This window comes from Dioscorea cayenensis, chromosome 9 (genome assembly GCF_009730915.1).
Source record: "Dioscorea cayenensis subsp. rotundata cultivar TDr96_F1 chromosome 9, TDr96_F1_v2_PseudoChromosome.rev07_lg8_w22 25.fasta, whole genome shotgun sequence".
In the NCBI taxonomy this organism is placed as follows: domain Eukaryota; kingdom Viridiplantae; phylum Streptophyta; class Magnoliopsida; order Dioscoreales; family Dioscoreaceae; genus Dioscorea; species Dioscorea cayenensis.
Window position 1 is genome coordinate 1774760 of NC_052479.1, and position 24328 is coordinate 1799087.

A 24328-nucleotide genomic window follows, 5' to 3' on the forward strand; every position below is an offset into this window, starting at 1 on the left:
AAGCTTAGCAATCACTTACCTGAGACTGTAAACATATGTACCAACAGAGTGGGTCTAATTGAAAGCTTGGCAATCACTTACCAGAAACTGTGAACCATGCAACAGCCAAGTGCACCAAACTGAAAGGTTAGCAATCACTTTCCTTAGACCATAAACACATGCATCAACAAAATGTTAAATTAAAGGTTAGCTATCATTTCCCTGAAACTGCAAACACATGCATCAAAGCGGATCAAATTGAAAGCTTCACAATCATAAGCAATTGCACACAAAGGATACAACCTGACTCGTAACTGAGCCATTCCGATACAAATTAATCACCTTAGATGCATTTGATGAATCTACCAAAAACATGATAAACATACAAAAGCATTCTTCAATCGAACTGGCACTTAAAAGCAAGGATCACTAAACCACTTTGGCCATGATATCTGAAAATCATTAGCACATCGCAAAAAATCACAATTAACAGATTGCAGAACAATACAAACGAAAATTAAAAAAAATGAAAGATTAGAGGTGGAATCAGTCAAGCAATAATTTTCTACACCGATCCAGAGAGCCCACCAAACCTGATTTATATAAAATATGGAGTATGGGCACTTTTTACAAATTGATAGAGAAAAAGAAAAAGGAAAAACAAAAGAAATTGGAAAAAGAAAAGGCAAAACAAGGAGAAGGGGAGAAAGGAGATATTTACATCTTTAACCTAGGTACCATGTTTATTTTGTGAGAGCCTCCAAGAGTAATGCAGGAATCCCTGGCAATATGTCAACGTTTTTGCTGGGGAGGCTAATGAATATTGTAACATACAAATACCACATGAAGGTCAGAGAAGTATATACCAACATGGCAAGATGATTCGGAAGTCGTAATAAAGGATCAAATCACTTCGCTCATACAGCCATGTCTTGTGGTTGAACTGAGCATATGTAATGGGTTCACCCCCTTGCAAGAGAAATCAATTGTATCATCTCACTTGGGAACTATCATCTGCATAGATTGAGACAAAAGCATCAGCAGCACCAGCCGCAAGGAGAACTCTATAAGGATGGAAAGTGAGACAGCTGACAGAGCCAATTCTTTGAGCCATGAAAGTGGGGTAATATCTGATAATGCTCAGTTGTTCCCCTTCCAAACTGAATACTTTAACAATTTGCTTTGCTGAACCACTCGCAATAACAGGGGCATGGCGATGGACAGCTAAGGCTGTAAGAGAGCCCCTATGAGCATCAATGGTGAGATATGACGTGGTGTCATTTCTTATATCCAGAAACTGAATGTCCCCGGCTTGAGAAGCACTCACAATCTGTGCATGAAATAAGCAAAAAAAGAAATACCCCGTGGTTTTAGGTGCCAAAATAGGTCTTGATTGGAAATATGATAAATCAAAATAAGTTAAAATTGTTTTTATCCTGGTAGAAACAAGAAATATACATAATGTATCTGCAACAAAATAGATTACTGAAAAGAAAGAACTGATATTTCAAATTTATCTTAAAGTGAGATAATACTTTGTACGAGGTGCATAGGAGCGCAAGATTGATGGGTCTAGGTAAAGCCGTGAGCTTAAGAAAACATAAATGTTCTATCATTTTATGACACTAAGCAAAAAAGTCCATATTATGACTCATGCATATCAGCAATCCTTGTTTCTCCAACTATCATAACTCCATATAGCATACACCCACAAGCCTGATATGACGTGTTAAGCCAACATCAAATTCTACAAGGGCTGCAAACTAACAAAAGCTAGGTTCCCAAGCAGCCCTGTTTTGTGTCTTGAACCAACCCCATTATGTGTTGCTGCTGACAGAGTTCAAGAAAGAAATCAGAAAAATTGGTAAGTACTGCTCTAAGAAGTAGCTTTGTATAAGAGAAGCATCCCCACCACCCCAACAAGATTTATATTGGTGTAATTTTCGTCCATCAAAATTCTTAATAAAGCCAATTAGAGTGATTCTACCCATGCCCAAGCTAGGTTCAAACCAAGCTTCAAACTCAATTATGATATCAAGATCAACTAATTTTATAGAGTGACCGCATGGAACTCAATCTTATGTGGAACCAAGCTCAAGCTGCACACAGCTGCTCATTTATTTGTCTAACACCACACCTTCACTTAACTAGAACACCTAGGTCATAAATCAATCTTAGCTAATAAAAGAAAAATACACTGTGCTAGCTTGATGCCTATGCATGTGAAGTTCTGCAGGTACTACCACTCAAAACTTCAGCATTGTCTGTGTTTTTCTTTGTTCAAAATATTAGTGTATGTGACACATCGGCTGGCAAGCATGTTCTAGGCACAAATCAGAACGGACAGGACAAAATAGTGCAAGCTATAAGGGAGTTCTCTAATGTATTCAACACAGTAACTGATTCTTGATGACCTCAAGAATCTAGATCACAATTCACACAAAAATATGTGTGTCAGTCCATAATCTCCCATTACCTTGGCTGGATCTAACCCAGGTTGAAAGCCAACCCCAACAACTCTTTGAGTGTGAGGCCTTGTTGCGCAAACAAGCCTAGAAGCACCAATACAAAATTAAAAAGGTCCAACAGACGAATGATCAAAGAAAAATTCAGCCAGTCTAAGGAGGTTACTTACATCTCCGGAGTACGAATATCAAACAGCCTAACAGATCCATCCACAAAGCCAGCAGCAAACTGACCACCATGAACTTGAGAAGCAGACTATTCATGACAAAGGACCAAGATTAAACAATTGCAATATAAATATGTGGCCGAATTTTGTATAAAAAGAGTAGAATGAATAAATATCGCAAGCAAGACGCATGGTTAAGTTGAGAGTGGATTTTGTGAACCATGTATTTCGCGAAAATAGATAAATTCAATCTCAATTGCATAAAAGGCTCCACATACGCAACAAAGAGGATCTCTAAAAACACAGTCTAAAGAACAAGCCAACATTTGGAAAAAAAGTATAAAGAGGGATAGCCCAACATACAAGCAGTATCATTCTCAGCAAGTGAAACTCAAAGCAAGGTAAGGAGACAAACACCATGTGCGTCAATACAAAATTAACAAATGGCCAAAGTAAGGTTGTTGACTCTGATATAAAGTATTAGATGATATCATTTCTAACCGAGAACCCATCCAACTTTCTTCATTAACAAAATTGTGAAGCCTAGACACTAAAAACCAAATTTTCATATTTCAACAATAGAGTTTGGTTTTTCATACAACTAGATCCGTCCATTGTGCTTGTCTTTCCACATGTAATTGTGAGTTGCCCACTCAATACTAGATCTACTTGTTTGGAAAGGAAGCGATGGTTGCATGTTGGCATCAAATTGTTCAAATTATGCCCACTCAATTCAACCGTTGCAATACCTTAACTCTGTGGGGAAAAAACTTCTAAATCATATAAGCACTAGAGTTCACATAAAATCATACAAAATACACCATAACTTCTGTCTGGTAAGATAGTGAGATTGTTGAATACGACCAAAATGCTGAATACCCAAAAGAATGATGTCATGCAAAAACATAAAAAGTGGCATTGATGTCATTATCCACCCTCAAACTGGCTGTAAATATAATGTAGCTTCCTAGGCTATCAATAAGGATGGAGTTTATATGGACATTATCAAAAAAATCACATATAATGTTCAAGTCAGTTTGGTTTTATTTATTTTTTACTCTAAGAAGGAATCCTTAGAATACCTCAAAAGAAAAATGATCTAAATTCATTCTTAAATTACAAAGAAAGAGAAGGTTATGAAACAAATGAATGAATTGAGAGAATTTGAGCATAAGTGCACAAGCAGATCTGGTGAGCCAAAGTTTCTTGCAGTAACCTGAACAGATGAAAAAATCAACTAGTCTCAAAGAAGGGCTAAGATTTTGTCTTTAATAAGAACATATTCTTAGCAATGTACCCATCAAGATTATATGACACTTTGACAAAAACTGAAGGATAAACAATAACATAAGCATTATCCCAGAATGCCAAGAAGAGGTAGTAATTCATCAAAGTCAACATGAGAAATAAAGCAGATGATAATTCTTTTTTAAGAAACCAAAAATTGGTGCAAAAAGTTTATAAAGAGAAATAGAAATAAACACCCACCAATGAGGAGATGGTACTTTCTGATGATGGCTGAATCTGTGTAACTAATTGTTCTTTGTCCAGATCCCACAGCAGTATAGATGGCATTTCACCAGTAGCATACTGTTGATAAAGGAGAGAATGTTGTGAGAACCTCATCTAATATCACTGGTGGAATGTGAAAGATGTAATAGGGAATTATTAGACAGATGAGGAGCTCTACCAAGTAACCAGACTGCTGCTGCCAGTCCACAACGGCATTTGAAATGCGAACACCAGGTCTACTACCATGTGAGTGCAGAAAATGCAGTTACAACCTTTTGCTTACCTTTTAGAGTGAAATCCTTCCATACTCTAACATTTCCATCACCTGTACCAGACATCTATGATTTATAACTTTTCAAATAAATAAATAAATAAATAAAACTTAAAGCAACTTACTATTGCCAACAGCTAATGGACTAGAACTGTACCAGATACTTACATGAAGCAACTAGAAGCAAGCTGTCATCAAGTTCATTTACAAGACACAACTTAGATATTCCTCTATCAGAAAAGTCATGATTGATGAAGCTATTCAGTGGCGTAGCTTCCTCGTAGTTCCATACCCTACGAAATGACATCAAGTTTTAAAAGAGTGATGTGGAAATTCTTTGGTATGAAAAGAAAACCGGAAATCCAAGTGCCACAGACCATATGACAACATAAAAGGGAGACCTGGAGCAGTTACAAAGAACTAGAAGAGTGTGGAGTGGGAGGAATAAGAATTGGGTTTGAAGATGTACTTAGCTACCAAATATTTTTGTAGTCAAGATACAAGCCACTCATTTATAACACCATGGTCTATGTAAAACACAGCCTAAACTAAATTTATAATAAGGATCACATTCACTAACTAATGTACTTGCATGTGTGTGTGTTAAATTATATAAGTCCAAAAATAATTCCATGATATAACTCTCAAATGATATCATCTAAAGAATAAAATTTGCCAAATAAAAATAGTTCCTAACTTGGTGTCCAAGTAAAGGTCGTAAGAAACCATTTGCAAAAACCACTTCAATCAACTAAAATAAAACCGCATCCAAATAAATTTCTCCTAAGGTTCGGCCCGCTATGTTAATGCTAGCCCGATATGAAGAATTCCAGTAATCAATTAGTTTCCAACAATATTGAAATTTCTTCGAACAACAAATCTTTCACAACTCAGACACAGAAGTAATAAGTAGCAGTCAAATTGGTAGGATACTAAAATCAGCACCACCATATTAATTAATACAACAAAATAGATCTCTTATGAGAAATGTGTCCATATAAATATAAAGAAATGTAAGAACATCATGCTCGAGATTTTTACTGATATATATATTGATCAACCAAAGTATATCATACTAACAAGGCAATCCCCAACTTCTACCAAACCTTATCAACCATTAAACAAAAAATGACTATTCTGTTATTACCTAATCCGCTCATTCTCATCCGCAGCAATTACCACAGGAGAGAAGGGCAAAAGCAATGCTGCCTTTGTACCCATTTCAAACTTGGTGTCCCAACTAGCAATTTGATTGCCAATTTTGCTTACAGCTGAAACCAGGATAAACCATAAATGTATGAACTAGAGAAGCAAGAGGAACATTCATGAGGTAAGAACAAGGCTAAATAAAACCAAAAATATATAATGGTATAACCACTCACAAGAATGCTGACACTTAGCAATGCGATCCAGAGCATTCCGTTCCCTCTCTTCTCGTCTGGCGATAATTTCCTCATTGTCATCAGCCACAGTAAGAAGTGGCCTGGAAAAATGACCACAGCTCCAATTGTATATAGTTGATTGTGGAAGTAAACTACGTTCATTAGCCACACAAGATCCCCAGAACTAAGTAGAGGATCAGCCAGTCCAGTGTCAGGGAGTTTAATTGATGAGGCCTGAATTCTAAAGAACACACTACTTCGTGAGACCAGTAAGATAATTTTGTCTAGGAGGGCTAACAGGTGGTGTCCTAAATGTCATTGGCAAATGACCTGCATAAAGTAACCGTAAAATAAATGATTCACACAAGGATAAAATTAGGTGTGAATAGCATGTTACAAAGCTTTATTAACACAAGAGCACCATATAAACATGACAACTCTAAACAAGAAAAATGGCTCACACCAATTGTACACTAAACTCGGGTAAATCATGAAAGCAGATGATAAAATATAATAATATATTACCACCATTCATGTCAAACCATGAAGATGAGCGTGTGATTCCAGCTAGAGTAGAAGAAGCAGATGAATCTCCATGCTGATTAATTGCACCAACCTTCACTGCCCTTGTAACCACTTGTTCAATCCCTATAATTGAGAGGGTTTTTTGGCCAAGACTAGCAATGCGGGCCGATGGATCTTTAGCCAAGGCAGACATGGACAAAACACACTGTAAATAGATTGCATTATCTAGAGGTTTGGACCTAGTATAACCAATGACTCCATTACTGGTGCTTTCCCTCAATAAAATCCCTGAATCAGAATGCTGAGAAGAATCATCTGATAGTGGAGAACCATGCAAAATTCCAGTAGATGCAAGAGGGCTACTTGTGGAAAACCCTTCCATCTCGACCAGCAGCCATGCTGTCACTACCAACTCTCATTACAGGACCAATTTGGGCAGAAAGGGATGGGCCCAGATTGCACAAACTGGCCTGGGTTAGTATATCCACTGCTTGGGTTACTAATATTAGTCAAAGATGGCAGTGTGTTAAGCAAAGAGTTAGGCTGAGGTTTCCAGTATGTAGCAGCAACTGCTTTTAAATGCTTGTTGTGCCCAAAAGCAAATCGACCAAGGGCTGCAAATAAGTATATCACAGTACAAAAAAATTAAAAGATTAAAAAAATAAAGATAATTCAACAGTGTTTTAGGTGCACATAAGATTACTACAAAAACTAGTTGAACAGAGAAGCATAACCACAAATAACTAAAAAGCAAAAGGGCTCAAAAATGTTATATATGACTAAAAAAACTGCATACGGTGATATCATAACTTCAACACAATCAATTATTATCAAAATAAATGCCATAGAACCATAATGGAAAATTGCCAGCCAAATAAGGCATCAAGGATTCATGTAACTGTACACATCTTGCTACTGCATGTGAATATAGCAGAAGAAAAATCAGTGTCAACTAATATATCATTAACCAAAAGCCCACCTACCCCTTGAAAGCAATCTTGGTATTCACAAGAAAGCGCAGGGTAATGAACCATCACATTCTCATCTACACAGCATCTCAAAATTCTCAACTAATATACATTAAATCACAACCAGTCTTCTCTTGAAAACATTCTCATATCCACAGGTAATATTCACTGTTACTATCAAACACAACATACACAACCATCTTAGTAGCCCATTCTAATATGTTGATGTAGTCACCTGAAACTAAATGTCATTACATCAGAGAACATGCCATCAACATAGCAAATACAAAGCATTCTCATCTTTAATGATAACAGACTTGTACTAATATATCCATTTTACCAAACATAAAAAACGTGCAATCATGCAAACAAGATGGAAGAAAATTATTGTGTGGCCATATATCTAAATGGGGGTTTCACTTTTATATACCTACAGCAACCTCAGCCCTCACCAAAGGACTTCCATCGGTAACAACTTGCAAAAGGCTTCTAACAATATTTAAATCAGACTTCATCTTTTCATCATCATCATCCCCATCACCAACCATTCCATCTCGGAAAGAGTCAGATCCAACATCAAGAAGGGTACCTAACGCAAAAACAGCAGCAGCCCTGACCTGTCACACATGTAAACCATGATTGACAAAAAAAAATACACATAGTATCAGAAACATATAGCAAAAAAACAAGAATAGGCCAGAAAAATAAGTTCCAACCTCAGGTTGTGGCTCTGACAATAGAGATGCAAAAATTGAAGATGCATCTGATTGCAGACCCAACAACTGTGCTTCTGAGAAATCCTCCCACAGCTTCCCCAAACAAAGGCAAAGCCATTGTAGAAGTAAAGGCTCAGTCTGGGCATCATGGGGATTTGCTAGTTGCAGATGCCTCAAACAAACATGTACTAAATTTGCTTGAAAACAGGCTTCCTGGCCACGACGGTGGCCATCTACAATAACAGCCAAAACAAAGGCAGCCATTGCACGCTGCTCTGGGTATGCATCCATGCTGTCAAGAAACCTGATGAAATATGCATGGCCCCCGTCTTTCACCAGATCAACCTGACAAGACTTTTACCCACAAAAATATTCTTACAATTTGGGTGTACATAGCAAAAGAACTTAAGAGAAACCAAGGACTTTGCTTGCAGAAATGTAATTAATATGATATAATTAAACACAACCAAAAACATAGATAGCAAGAAACTAAAAACGACCTGGAGGAAAGCTTTCATAACAACATAAAGTAAAGTATGGAAAAAGAGGCCACAATTTGCTCAAAAATATATAGATCATTCAATAAATTGGCTTGGAATACATAAACAACAATTATGCCAAACCAATAGAAGACAGCACATACCTTATCAAGAGCAAGTATCTTGGTCCATATAAATACAAGAATTTGACGTAATTCCATAGCAGTTGTTTGCAGTAGTTTTAGCACATAAGGAAAGATTCCGACAGACAAAGCCTGCCATACGAAAAACTATGAATTCTACAATAATAATACCAAAATTAAAGGGAAAATTTTGTAGGATTTGAACTGAAATAAAGGAAAAAATGAGTTAACTAATATCAATTGTGAGTTACCAGGTCTACAGCCCATGGCCCCATATCAAGGAACCTTCCAAGAAGAACCAGTGCTCGGAAACGATGAGATTGGCTAAGCAAAACCTAAAAAGAATTAGGGTTTTAGCAATAAAAAATTAAAAAGCAGGAAAAGCGCTAATATAACAGAAAAGCTTTCAGAATACAAAACTAAATTTCCTTTTTCCTCACAATACAATTTATTTCTTCCACGTATAAACATCAAAAAAACAGAAGAGGCATACATAAAAGCTAGTTCTTAATCAGTTCAAAACAAGATAGAAAACCAATTATTGATCACAAGTCTAATCAGGGACCCACAAAAACTAATAAGACAATTACTACAGAAAAAGTACAATCGAGAAATAATTTGAATGGCCAACCATTAAAACAATAAAAGATGGCAAGGAAGTAAAATCTACGAAGTTAGAAGACATTTGGAAGCAAAATATATCCAGCTAGAATTTCAATTACTAAACGAACATGAAAAACCTTCAAAAATACTGAGACATAATACAAAAGTTGGACCTGTGAGGATAGTGAAATGAATTATGCAGCTTGTACATAATAAGCAAGTGAACTAAATGTAGCACATCACTAAATTATTGATATAAAAGACGGTGACAAATGAACACTACACAATAGTTTCTAAAAGTGGATGATTCACGCATTGTAAATGATCCTCTATCAAACCCTTTGCAATTTGTTCAAATCTCATCAAAATTAATTAAAATAAGCCTGCTAGGACAAGTACAAGTACAAGAAGTGTAAGTGCACGTTCGCCGCATCCATTGTAAATGTCTTTCTCAAAAATTCCACTAAATTGATGATCTTATTTAAAAAATCAGTTTGTTGCCAATTATCTTTTCTCCAGTAAGACTGATCCACTCATCTTTACACAGTATATTTTTGCCATTATGCCCATAGACCAACATCATATGATGCAACTGCTGCTAAATTGCCACACAATTATATACATCAAGCATAAATGTTTTTCCACAACAGACTAAGAAGAAAATAATATCAAACAAGGTAATGAAGTTGGAAAATATCACGAATTTATGCAGACCCAAGTAAAAAAGTAACTTTCAACTACTCTCACAGAGCATACAGAGTAAGAATAATGACCATCCATTCGGCACAAAGCCAGACAACATTGTCACTGTATCAAGCCAAGAAAATATATATTGAGACGAATTATATGTCTATTGAGTCAAAAGCATTACCTGAAGAACTATAGGAAGTTGCTCTGGCAGTTTCTTATGTTCAGAACCATGGTCAAGCCACACTTCAAAGGCAGTCAATTGTTCGGTGAAAAAGGGGCTCGGCTAAATCATAAAGAAGATGTTTATGAGATTTTAATAGAATTTAGGAAGGCATCATGGCTGAATCATAAAGAAGAGGTTTATCAGATTTTCATTTTATGAAGGCGCCATCAACAGAAATATGCATAAAAAAGGCAAACAAACTGAAATTAACTCAGCGGAAAAATTTTTCATGAGAATCAATAATAATTTTCTTGAATCAGACCTGAAATTCTGCATTTGGATCCTCAATCAACTGGGGAAGCTTAGCAAGGCAAATCTCAGCCGCCATATCCCATGCATCCCTAATATGCGCACAATATAAACAACTATAAGAATCATTATCAGAAGATTGAAAAAGAAAAAAAGGGAAAAATTAGTAACAGTCAAGATATGGGTACCACATATGATGCTGGTGAGTGGATGGTAGTAGGGGATATGAAATTGGTGAACAATTTGCAGCTCGCATGATTCTCTCAGCAAGTAAAAAATTCCGAAATAAGCTAGCAACCAGTAGATCCTGCGAAAACAACCTTTGAAAAAGGTCTGTGCAATATGAAATTTTCACATCAACTTTAGATTCATCGGACAATGTTAGAAAACATCATTACCTAAAAGTGTGAAAATCCAGTAGTAAACAACATATACCATGAGGTAAGACATTCCAAGCTATAGTATCTGTCACAGCTGTGAAAATCCAGTTCAGCTCTCCTAAAAGCGTTTTCCGATCATTTTGTCTTCCAGGAATTTTGTCTATAAGAGAGTGATCAAGGGTATCACGAAGTAATGACCGAGTGCAGAACCTGAATGGCAAAAATAAAAATGTCGTTAAACAAGAAATGTTAGCACATAGACAGTGTGCTCTTGGAAAAATTTATACCCTGACTCCAAAAAGAACACAATTTAAGTAGTTTTTCAACCATAAGGCTTAAAGAAAGATGAAAGAGATAAAAAAGATCACACCAACCATTTTAAGCCATGGAAGGACCTTTAAATGGCCTGTGGTCGCACAACATAATTCTAGTTGACAAACAGAAATCATCAGTTATTAATTTCTAAGTGAATGAACAAAGATTTTTGTCAAACAACTAAGTTGCAAACTCAAGATACAAGTAAAAAAAAGTTCTAAAGTTCCACATAAAGATCATATATACTTTGAGCAATAGACATGCAAGGAAACTCTGTAAAGCACGTTCAAAATGAGATCATTAAATTCATTTCATGAGTAGAGGTCCAGTAGCTGGTGGACATTGCAGGTAAGCATACCACACGTAAAAACAGGTGAATGTAGAGGGAATCAAAGGAAGGTCTGGCAAAGAAAAATAGTATATATGTTCAATCCAAAGAAAACATGTGCAATCTCATGTAAATTTTTACAACTGAGTTTTTGCAATTTTTGTATGTATACCATGAAAATGCAAACAGTTATCACTTCTCTGCTTCAAAGTTTTGGGCAATCAAATAATTGTGTGTTTTAAGTACATAACCTCATAGCACCATTACAGTAAGTCTCTTGTGCACCAATTGTGTTTTAGGCTTCAAGGCAAACACTTACTCGTCAAATTGCATTTAACCAAAATGCTTCCAGTGGACACTTAAACTCAACTGTTACAGTTTGCTTAATTCATCTTTGCACCAAGTATCCTTCAGGCTTCATTGTAATTAGTTTTCCCCAAATTGTAATTACCTGAATTTGCTTTCTGACAAATACAGGAGTATTATAATATTATCCTGATGCTTAATTATTACAATCCACTCAATTCATCAGGTAAAGTTACCAAGCTTTTGCACTTCATAGAATGGTCAATAATGATCACAAGAAGATACCGAAAGAAATGATCCCAAATAATCTTTTAACCTTTTCAAGTGAATGTTTAATATGCCTTTACTAGGAACAACTAGCAGAATAAATCCATCACAAAGACCACACTATACTAATCCACTTGATCCACACCTCAAACAATGAAATTGTTACAATTACAATCAAAAGTTTATGTTGCACTAAGTGGTACAAACAATTTGGTTGACACCAGTAGTCACCAGAAACATAAACAGTGCCAATCCAAATATGGAACTAATTTTCAGAATCCATCATTGGAAGTAAATCAAAAGCCTGGCCACTTCAAAATTGAACCCAACAGATTTATTGAGAAATGACAAAAAATTTAGAGTTCAAGTATTGTCTTGAGCATGCCAACAACAGAATCAAGCATAATAAATTAGCCCTGGCTATTTGCAAGTATTATTTAATAACATTGCAGGCTATTTAATTGCAGACAGAACCAAAGAAATGAGTTTGCCAGCTGAAGTTGAATTTTATAAAACATTTACATGCTCCTAGGCCAACAAAAATCAAACAAGTAGTCATAAAGAAAGCCAAAATTATTCAGGAAAATGTCAGATACAATGACGGAGTCCACAGCAAGCAGCTCATCATCTCGCTTAATATAAACCAAAATTTGAAATTTCTAACGGTCAGAGGTAAGAAATAGAGCTGCATGTTGCATGAATAATCCAGAAAAAAAATAAAATAAAATAATCATAAGACAAAACCATCGTAAAGGCCATTTTTGATTGGTGTTGTAAGACAGGATGTAAACACATCAGCAGGGAAATTCCGCACTCTGTGGCAGAGTCTCATGTGCTTCACAGGCTGCAAGCAGAATGCAGTCCTTTGATGAAGAACCAGCTGCACTAGAAGAGCCCCATTCTTGCGCTAAAAGAAATAAAGGGTGTACATACATGAATATATGAATTCTCATCAAAAGCAACAAAGAATAGAATATGTTCCACATAGTATCCTTATGAAAAAAAATCATATAATCCAAATACATGTTAAATTGTATTGCGAACCTCTATAAAAGCACTGAGAATCATCCCAGCTGCGGAGCAGTCAAAAACATATATTGACGGTGTTTTCAGCCAAGAATCAAGGTCACTGATCGGCAAAGGAATATATTGTGTATAACTCTGCAAATGGTAGCAGGATCGACAAGTGTCAAATAACTATGCTTGATTATGATATTCAGGACAATGAACTATATCAATATCACAGAGGATTGACCTTATTAAAAACCCATATTTCACCATTAGCAGTAGGCTTTGGTACTCCATGGCCATTGTAATGAAAAAGAACTCTTTCAGACCTAGCATATTTGCGGCAGCTATTGCAAAGTTTCTTAACTTCTTCCACAGCTGGATCGAGTTGGACTTTGTAACGAGCCTGCCATCAAATTGACTCTTACGGTAAGAAATAAAGCACACTTATGTTGAAGTATTATGAGTTATAGCACCTTTACCCGTGGTTGCCAACGTTCGTATTGAGTGTGCAAGGCTTTTCCAATTGTCTCAAGAGCCTTTGGAGCAGCCATGGTGAAAGGATCTGGAAACCAAATAGGTGTATGACAAGGCTAGCTATAAATTATCGATCTTCGGATTCCACAAAACATGATTTAAAATGATTAACAAGTGTATAGACAATAATAAAAAAAAATTCAGTGACACGTAAGGATGTGCTTCTCAATTCAGAAAGTACAGTGAAAACAACTAAAAATAACCATACATCAGTTTCTTCATGATCGCAAAAGCATGAAAAAACAATGATTATCAAAAAGATAAATTTTTTTCGAGAAATTGTTGACAAGCAATCACGCAAATGAATTACAAACACAAATATGACAATAAAATTGACATGTGTTTGTTTAACTAGTATGCAAAGAAAGAAAAAGGAGAAGAGAATTGAATAACCATAAATGTTCAATACCAACACAGTTCAGAGAGTTAGCAAGCAAATAACTGGAAAACTAGTAACAGAATTAAAAAATTTTAACATGAGTAAACAGGAATGCATGGACAATTCGCATCATAAAAAAATCATTCACTTTCCCTTGTAGCCAATAATAACAGGAAATAAGCCAACAATCTTGTAACCAATGGAAACATACAGAAAGAAGTGCACAATAGGAAACAACAAAAGATACAACCAACCAGTTACTGAAGCTATTGTGTATTTGAGGGCATGGGGACCATAGCAAGATTATCATGTTGAACAGCAGGAGAAGAACAAAGAGGTGGTAATACACATGCCAACTTAAGACTAGATTTAGGCAATTGTTTGATTTGTTAACAATTTAGTATTCAATATCTGTTTAGGCTCAGCTTGCTTGTGAATCTTACTAAAAAAAAGTTAATGAGCTAAACATGATTAGAACGGGACAAATAAGTAATTGTAACTTCTGATAACATCAAAATTTCAAACATTCCTGAAGAAACATTAATTAAAGAACAAAGGATGAAGAATTACAAGATTTAGCTTTGGTTAAACGCCTACAACAGTGCATTTATAATTACAAGAAAATCGATTCAATAACACACTGAAAGGCAAACAGCACTTTCACAAACAAATAACTTGCAATATCATCCATAACTGTTATATGTCAAGTTCTAGCACATCTAAAATAAAGCAATAATCAAAATAACAAATTTTTCGTTGGTATCAAATAAGTCTTAGCATAAAAACAGTAGCAAAAAGCTTACCAATATAAAAGGTACACCAATTAAAAACAATCAGAAAGATAAAAAGGTTAGCACAGCCCACTTTACCTATCCAGCACTCCATTCTTGCACAAGGTGAAATTTTTATTACATCTGGCGGATCAACACCAATATTTAAACACAATACAAGTGCCACACGGCCAGTCTTCATCTGCGTTAAAGAATCTATAATCAACTTTCTTAGAACACAAATGGCAAATGCAAATTTTAGAGAGAGCAGGATGAATTTCAGTTTTCACTTGACTACAAAGAAAAATAAAAACACCAAAGCGAGGGAAATATATAGACAAGACATTAAAAAAATTATGTTAAAAGAACGATGGCTGGCAATTAACAGAAAAAATAAGTAAACTGTTGGATATCTCAACCACTGATTTTTAGCAAGTGCCTAAACTATTTCAGCAACAAATTAATGGCTGACTAATAGTCATGTCTTCTATAAATGTTTATGTTTAATATTTGAAAGTTCTCTTAAGGAGTGTTTCTAAGAGGCAAAAGCACACACCCTCAAAAAGTTCAAAAATGACTATGGACCATGGTTAAGACATAATGAAGCCTAATACCAACAAAAAGTCACTCTTTTAGTTTCGCCACACTAATAAACAAAGTTCATCAAATCCTCCTATTCAACTCCTTCTCCACCCTGCGTGAATGAATTATTTTTTTCTATATTGCCAGTACTAAATCCATCCATCTCTGTGAATGTAAATGCATAATGTAGATCAGAGCATTTTTATAAACATTCCTTCATTGGTTTTTCACTTTACAACCTTTTACTTATTGTTTAATAGATTTTTATCATAGTAGCAACCAAATAAGAACATTCAGGTGAGTTAGATGTGTACTTGATGCGGTGAACAAAGTTTACAGAACATAACTTTGCACGGTCAACGTTATTAGTGAATTTCCATTCTTCAGTCATTTAGTTTAAAAATGTAAAAAAATAATTTTTCTAATAAGTTGATAATTTATTGGGAATAGCACATATTATAAGGAGCATGACCCAAAAACAATAATCCTATGGCTAATATAATTGTGCTTTCAATCCAAAAAATGTAACGTAAAAATCTGTAAAAACATTACTGATAAAAATAAATAAATAAAATAACTATTATAAGAACCATAACATTCCTGATCCAACTCACAAATGAAACTATATTCCCCCTTATTAACCACAGTTAATGCAGGCTGCTTTGTATTGAACAGAAATCAGAATTAGTGCAATAGAATGTTGTATACATAATATTAAAGTCTCAAAAACTATATGAATAGACATACAATTAGAGGATATCAAACAAAATATGAATTATGGAAAGAAAGCTTTTTAGTTGAAACTGGTTACATGCACTTCATGGTAGGATCAGTAAAAGAATAGGAACTTCTTTTATTAGTATGCATTATAATAAAAAAGGAGCTGTTTCAAGCAATATCTCACATGCAACAATGGGCATCAACCCACTCTCAAGCTCATATCTTACAAATACCATCAATTATCATTTCATCTCCCCTACTCTAACATAAAGATATCTGCTCACCCCACTCCCTTACTCTAACCAGAAGATCATCCCCCTCTACCTTTGTTTTCTGCTCCAACATTTTAACAAAATTACTAAGCAAAGTAGAGTGTCTACTTTACACTGGAAACCACATACTCTTCTTGCAAATCACCACCTGAACCTACAGCACTCGACAGTCCATGCCTCAAATAATATAACAGAATATGAGATTTTCATGACAGTAACAACCAGTTACTAAGTTTCAATTAGCTTTACGTAAAATCATCAAGAGTGTGAAGAACCTAGATTGTAGAAGGTAAAAAACAAGATGTAGAAGATTGAAAAAAAATCGGATGAAAGGAAGAAGGTCATGACTATTTCATTTTAAAACCTTTCCCTACACATGCAGAAGGTGTCACAAAAGACATAAAAAGAACATATTCGGCCCATCACCTCTATGCAAACCAATCCTATTAATTGTCGAAATACACAAAATATACCTTTCTACCATGTTTTAATTTTTGCATTAACTTCACCGATGGAACCAGTGGAGGCTAGATAATATTTAGAGGTTGATAAAACACATTTACTGGTAATGATATCGAGAAAAATGTCTTGAGATAATTATTATATTTGCATTACTACCAGCATGACAATCTTGATCACCTCAATCAAGAAAGAAACTTTTTAGTGCACAGAATCAATCAAGAGGTCACAGAAAACTTCTCATATAGAAACTTACTTTAAAAAGGCTTCAGAACATGATTCACATTCTTGAAGTTTGATATTTCATGTTTTTAAAACAGAAAATACTTGCAAAAGAGTGACTTCCTATAAACAGTTGGTAAACAGCCTTCCTTAAAAGTCAAGCAGGGCCATATATGAAACAATGAGCTACATTTCTGCATTATTCTAACAAAAATTCAGAGATCAAGTTTATCAAGAAATAAACTAACCAATTACCAATCAAGATTGATGGACCTTTTTAACATAGTTACAGCATTCTTTGGTGGAACAGCAAGTCTCAAATGTTTCTCTAACAGATGCAAAAAGGATGCATAATATGGTTTCACGAGATACAGAAAAAAATAAAAATTAAAAACAAATTAAACACCAATTTCTAGCTCTAGATTCTTCTTCCCACTAATTTGAACATGCCTTAGTAATTAAAAAGCTCGAACACAAGTCATCAATTATTCAAGCAAGCCAACCATCAAAGACAACAAAAAACACAAAATTAGCAATAAATAAACAAACAACAAATATCAAAGAAGGGTAACATCTTACCCGATCCTTGGGTCGCCACTTAGACACCAACCCACTCTCGATGGGCCCCAAGGGCACACAGTCCTCAAATCCCTCATGCCTAAAAGTCACAGAACACCACCGTCTGCGGCAAATAAGCCATGCTCGTCGTCGCAGCCTCCACAGGATTAACCCCGGTGACAACCCCAGCCTCCTGTTCCCTTCTCTGCACCGCCGCAGAACCAACATCCCCAGAATGCTCCCTCCCCTGAGAACTCATCCAAATGGTTCGAAACCGACGGCGAAGAAGACTGCGAGAACCGCGACGCCATCAAATCCCCCAATGCCATCATCTAACTCACACACAGTCAATCCTTCACCCCTGCCCCAGCCTCGCCTCTGCCGCCATTAAAACCCCGAAACCCTAACCCTAAAAAATGGAATCCTTCTCTCGATTTCAGCAAGAAAAGACACCGCTAATCAACGAAACCACTTGCCCAGCGGCGCAGGGAGATCCGGAGTGACGCCGAGAGGGAATCCAGCTCCGAGGGCGGCGCCGGAACTCTATAGAAACCCTAACGAAACCCTAGCTAGGGTTTGGTGAGCCCGTGGAGGCGGAGGGAAAAAGGCGGAAGCCAGCGAAAGGGGCGGGCGCATATGGAAAAATAAATAAATATTATTAAAAAATAACTTTTTTTTTCATTTTACCCCTTGAGTTTTTTCTTTTTTTATTTTAACCCTCATTATTTTTCATATTTGATTTTTAGAAGTTTCCTTTCTTATCGGGTCGGATTCTAAATTTCGAATCCTTAGCTAGAGTTCCAGGATCCGACCCGCTTCTCGAAGAATTTAAGCCGTCTGATTGAAAGTATGAGTGCCTCGGGATCAACTCCAAATCACGGTGTGATGTTTTTCCTTTCACTTTAATATATTCTTAAATTAAAATTTTTGTTTTATATTTTGAATTTTAAGTATTAAGTTTATTGTGTATGTATAAAATGTTAGCAATTTCACTTATATTTATTTCTGTAAATATTGTATTTTTATTTTTACACCCCAAAATTTACCAACTTAAGACAATTAAAAATATATTTTTGATCTTATATAATATCTTAATTATAAAAAATATTAAATATTTTATGTTATCAGTGACCTTTTTGTATATGAAGTCAAATACTTTAAAAAAATCAGCATATATCAAAATTTTAATTACTTTATTTCATAATTGAAATTCAAAATTATTCTTAAAAAATATTTTTATGGTGAAATTATATTTCAATCCCTGAGCTATATATGTATTTTTTTTTCAAACGTGATTCTTTTAAATCGTTTATTTAAAAAAAGTTATAAAAAACAATCTTTAAAGTATAGAAAACGACAATATAAAATTATGAACAAAAATGAATTCTTTTATTTGTTTTAAAAAAAAAAAAATATGATCACCGTGCATGTTTATTATTTATAAGAATCAAACAATGAAATTTAATTTGATTTAAAAAAAAAACAGGTACTACACAAACAAAAACACTCATGTTAAGCATGGTTTTATTTTTTGGGGGATACGAATATTATATATGTATAAAGACACAAACATGAAATGTTAAAAAGCATACTATGTGATTGATGATTATTCATATTTATAAGGGTGTAAGTGCAAAAAATAAAATATAAAAAAATAATAAAAAGAAGTTTTTTTACGTTGCGGCCAGCTAAGTGGGCAGCTTGTGGCCAATAGGAAATGAGGGGGAAGTAAGAAGCCAGCTTATAATGAGAAAAAATGGGCCCTTGTTTAAAAGCAGTGTCCCTCCTTTTGTCTTGAGTCCTTTTTAAAAACTACTACAAACTTCACAAAATCATACATGTTTATATTTTAAATTTTTTTATTTTTTTACATATATATATATACATATACATATACATAAGTGTAAAGTATCGTGTTTTGCTAATCGTGTAAAATTTTTGTTATTTGTATATGTATGACTCATCAGTTTAATATTATTTACCATTGTTTTAATGCAGGCGAGAGAATGACAGTATTATGTTGATATCTAATGATAATGACGCGTATTAGAAAAGTCTATTTATAAAATATTTAAAAAATATGTATATGCGAGTTTGACATAATCAAAATCTGATTTGAATTTAATTGGTTTAAGTTTTTTTAATCCGCACGAGAGAGGCATCATTTTTTTTATAATTTTTGTACAAAAATCTATAATGAGGTTTCTTATTTTAATGTCATTCATTGTTTTTAATGCGAAGCTTTGCCATTTGATTTTTCTTTCATTTATTCATTTCATTGAGGAAAAGCACATCAGCATGTTTCACACAAGAATAAAAAAATAGAGGAAGAAACCAAAACACACAAAGAAAAATTATTAAACAATAATAATAATATATAATAATATAATACCAAATATATATGCATATATTATAACCACGCACTCACGTCAACCTCATGCTTTTTATGTACTTGAAAAACTCTTCCACAAACATAAGATTTATTTCATATCAATAGATTTAATACAATTCTAAAACATAATGCTTATTAATAATATTATTATTAAATATATAAACTCATAACATATTTATTTAAAATTAAAAGACAATAGCATTGATAGTATATTAAAAACACATAAGATCATAAAAAAAAAAATATGTATAAGATCATTCGACTTGAAAAAGTTTTGTGATAAATAACGTAAAAGTGATGAAGTCTCATGAAATTAAAGATGCCTCATATACTATAAATAAAAATAAAAATTCTAATATATATTATATGTAATAAAACCAAATGTATTGTCCACATGGTGATTGGTGACAAAAATTATACATTTTTTTTATTGTTTACCACTAATAATTTCATATATTTGATTGGTAGATAACTTTTTAAAGGAAATTTGAGCCATAATGGCTTGTTTTGCATTCCCATTTTTATTTCCATCAATTCCCAAAAAAAAAATAAATAAATAAATTGATGATGACTATGATGATGAATCCTATACATAACAAATAACAATAAAAGTTATATATATTTTTAAGTTGTAAAATAGGTTAATCATATTAATAACACATAGAACTTATGAGTTAACACTAGTCATTTGACTTTCACTCTATATGAATTGGGATTTAAACTAGTATACTTAATAAAAAAACACAAGCATCCTATATCGATATTAATATACTACAAAAAGTCATCGAAAACTAAATCAAATATTTATCAAGAGCAAATAAACAAATAACCTTTGATTTTTCACATATTATTAATTGTAAAAAATTTAAAAATATTCATCCTCTCTGTTGTTTTTTTACACTTGATAATGACATATAAATACATTCCGAAGGTTGATAAAAACTTGTCTTATATAACACAAATTAATAAATTATTATTAAACAAATTCAAATCACTTTCTTGAGAACATGATAAATCTAAACACTCTTCTTAGCTTTAAATTAGTGGCTAAATATAAATTAATTATGCATGCGATGTGTGTGCTTTTGTGGATAAGGTGCATTGATGAACTAGCAAAACCAAATCATAGAAGTGGTTGTTTTATGGACAATAAAAATCAAATGTGGTGGCTAGTGGATTCCTTCTCACCCACCAATATTATCACGCATTGAGGGAAAACAATGTGAAAAGAATTATATATATAATTCATTAATTAATTAGTAATAAATAAGCATATCTCTCAGTTGACTCAAAAATATTTAGTATGGAAAGATTTCATTTATTTCTATTACTTATTTTATAAGTGTTTTATAATTTATCATCATTCTATTTTATAAAAGTTCTATTCTCCCCTAGATTTTTGTTGCAATCATTCATTTATCTATTTTGATATTTAAAACAGATATACATTGTTTTGAAAAGCATATTTTCTTTTTATTTTTCTTGAATCATAAAAAAATTTTGTTAATATTTTTTTATTTCTAGTTATTACGGGGCGTTCCGTGGGAATATCAATTGCAAATATTAAGATTATTTTTAAATTATTTTTATTTAATTTAAATTAGATATTATTTTGTAATTGTAACGCTACCATAGAGAATAAATGTGAGAAAGAGAAAGGGATTTATATTTCGTGTGTTTATATATAAGAGAACAACTTGGATGCTTTACCAAGAAAGCTATATATGTGATCTAAATATAGATATATCAATGCTTAACATACAGTAGAAATGATTAACCATCCGACGCATTTAAATATGCAAACCTCTGCTGATGATAGCTTAACTGTAGAGTTATTCCAGATATCACAAAAATCTACAAAACACCCTAAAAATCATCCCACTAACCATAATTTTTATAATATTTAACACTTTAATTGTTTTTTTAAAACTAATAATTAATAAACATCTATTAATAGTTTTAAAAATAGAAGTTTAATTTAAAAACATTTACTTTTAGTTAACATTAATTAAAAATAAATTTTCTACAATATATATATATATATATATATATATATTCCGTAAAAATAATTGCAAACACATGCCAGGAAAGTTTCAAAGATGAGTCAAAAAAATTAGAACCTAGAATAGACCAACTTCACAACCAAACTCAGTGTGCTTCTTTTTGACTGTGTTTTTCAAAAATAGAAGTTTAGTTTGAAATATTTACTTTAGTTAACATTAATTAAAAATAAATTTACAACAATATACATATATGTATAAATTATATATATATATTTAAAATAATATATATATATATATATATATATATATATTCCGTAAAACAATTTCAAACACATCCTAGGAATGTTTGAAAAGACAAGTTAAAGTTAAAAGTTAAAACTAAGAATGGACCAACTTTACAACCAAGCTCAGTGTGTGTTCCTTTTTGATTGTTGTGAGACATGAAGCTCACATGCAAGCATGGATGTTTGCTTGGGCCATATGAATCTATGATATAGGCTTTATAATTCACATGTCCTCAACTATTAAGCACTTTATTTATTTATTTATTTTTAATGCTAAGGTTAAACAAGTCATAGAAATACCAACCGTGTGAGTGTGAGCACATGTGAAATATTTTATAAAAAAATCCATGCATATATAGTACTAACATTTGATTTATTAATATTTATAAAAAGATAAAAAAATTCATATCAAGTAGTTTTTTTATTTTATTTTTATTATATTATATTTAGTTATTGTCTAGGATCTTATGTTATCATATTAAACTATTATATTTTTTTATGAATATTTATTATTATTATTTATTTTAAAAAGTGGATAAACCACTTATATTATAACTCGAAAATGAAACAAAAACCCTCTAAGAAAACGACATGGAAACAAGAAAAGAACTACAATACCACTAGATGTAGGTTAAGCAACAAAAGAAAGCTAAAATACAAAATACAGTGAAGAGGAGAACGACAGTTCCCTCAAGACCCCAAAATCGTAATACAAATTTTAGCCCATACCTAGGTCCTGAACATCCTTAAACGCTAGAACCTCAGCAGAGTTCGCAGCACGAGGTCCTAAGAACTCCATACTTGTGCGAATGGTCGCCATGGAGTCAGTCAATTTCTCTTTAGCACCCCTGTAACAGATGAGATCCAGGATAACAACATACGGACAATTTTCAAAAGAGTAAAATGAGCAGGCAAGGCAAGATCATTAAAAATACGATCGTTTATAGCAAGCCACACATTCCACACAAATTGCTTTAGTAACTAAGTCTCCCATAACACTTGAAGAAGGCTGAACCGATATCCTCCACGACTCCCAAAGTGAACTCATCAAGCTAGGTCTCTCTGGCAAATGCCAAAGGTTGCAAAAATAAGCCCAAACAAGTTTAACAAAAGGGCACTGCAGGAAGAGATGATCAACCGATTCAATCTCATAGTGACACATTAAACGGGTAAGCTGAGGTAGTAGTGGGGAGCTTGTTGCACTGTTTTTTTGCGAGATTCTCAAGAAAAAGAATTTTATTCTTCCACACGAGCCAGTTGAAAAGATTGATCTTCCGTGGGCATGTGTGACGCTAGAAAAACTTCACCACCGGGTAGCGCAATCCACCATCATTTAGAAAATTATAGGACTTCACCGAGAAGACCTTATTCCCTGTAAATATCCACCTTTTCCGATCACATGGCTCTTTTACATGCTTTCACAGGCGGTCTAAGTAGAGTCCAATATCCGGGTTTATGAATATTTATGTAGGGTGATTAAATAAAAATAAAAAGTAAAAAAATGAAATAAAAATAGACTATGACTCATGACTGACAGAGTGAGTAGGGATTTTTGGTGTTGGGTGTGTGAGCATACATTTCAGTGCTTGGTCTGGTCACTTGGCGGGCACTGATTTTGTATTGGAGTAATGAGGCACTAACACTCCCATGTCCCATTATACATCCACTTCATCTATGTAAAAATATTTATATTTATTAAAATATAAATAAAAAACTAGTGTTCGGCTACCGTGGTCATGTCAAAATGAAAATAATAATAATAATAATAAAATTTTGTTTAACAAAGTTTTACAAAAAAATTTTCCCCAAGTTTTGAGTGAAGAAGATTAATTAAAACATAGTTTCATAATTTAATTATTTCTTGATTTATTGGCATTAGATCAGATTTTCTATATAAAATGTTTATAATTTTCAAGTTCTTCATAATGAGAACACAAGTGCATTAAAAAATTAATTTTTTTATTTATACACATTCTTGATAAAACTTATTTATATTATTAAAAAAAATATTTTATAATATTTAAACTAAAAACAATATAAAAGGATTGGTTGTTTCAATGATCCAACTGAAAAGAACCAATTTTTTTTTTTAGAATAATAGGTGACAAACGCCATTTTTTATTAATATAAATAGTACTAAACAATACTGAAGCCTGGCTGTACAATATATATAC

The 24328-nt window shown here is 33.4% G+C and overlaps 1 protein-coding gene across 1 annotated transcript; it reads right to left on the reverse strand.

Moving 5' to 3' along the window:
• Positions 1-659: 659 nt before the first annotated feature.
• Positions 660-18096, reverse strand: LOC120269087 (regulatory-associated protein of TOR 1-like). Its single transcript, XM_039276375.1, is given in 32 exon segments — positions 660-1309; positions 2456-2531; positions 2615-2700; positions 4100-4201; positions 4302-4370; positions 4372-4448; positions 4563-4687; positions 5542-5665; positions 5777-5942; positions 5945-5994; positions 5997-6030; positions 6033-6106; positions 6302-6668; positions 6670-6749; positions 6784-6915; positions 7700-7886; positions 7986-8339; positions 8629-8739; positions 8859-8942; positions 10082-10183; positions 10386-10464; positions 10561-10705; positions 10808-10962; positions 12018-12057; positions 12768-12875; positions 13009-13129; positions 13224-13382; positions 13459-13541; positions 14762-14864; positions 17497-17580; positions 17582-17734; positions 17736-18096. Coding segments are annotated over 32 exon segments (4041 nt in total). The 5' UTR covers positions 17808-18096; the 3' UTR covers positions 660-970.
• Positions 18097-24328: the final 6232 nt, after the last annotated feature.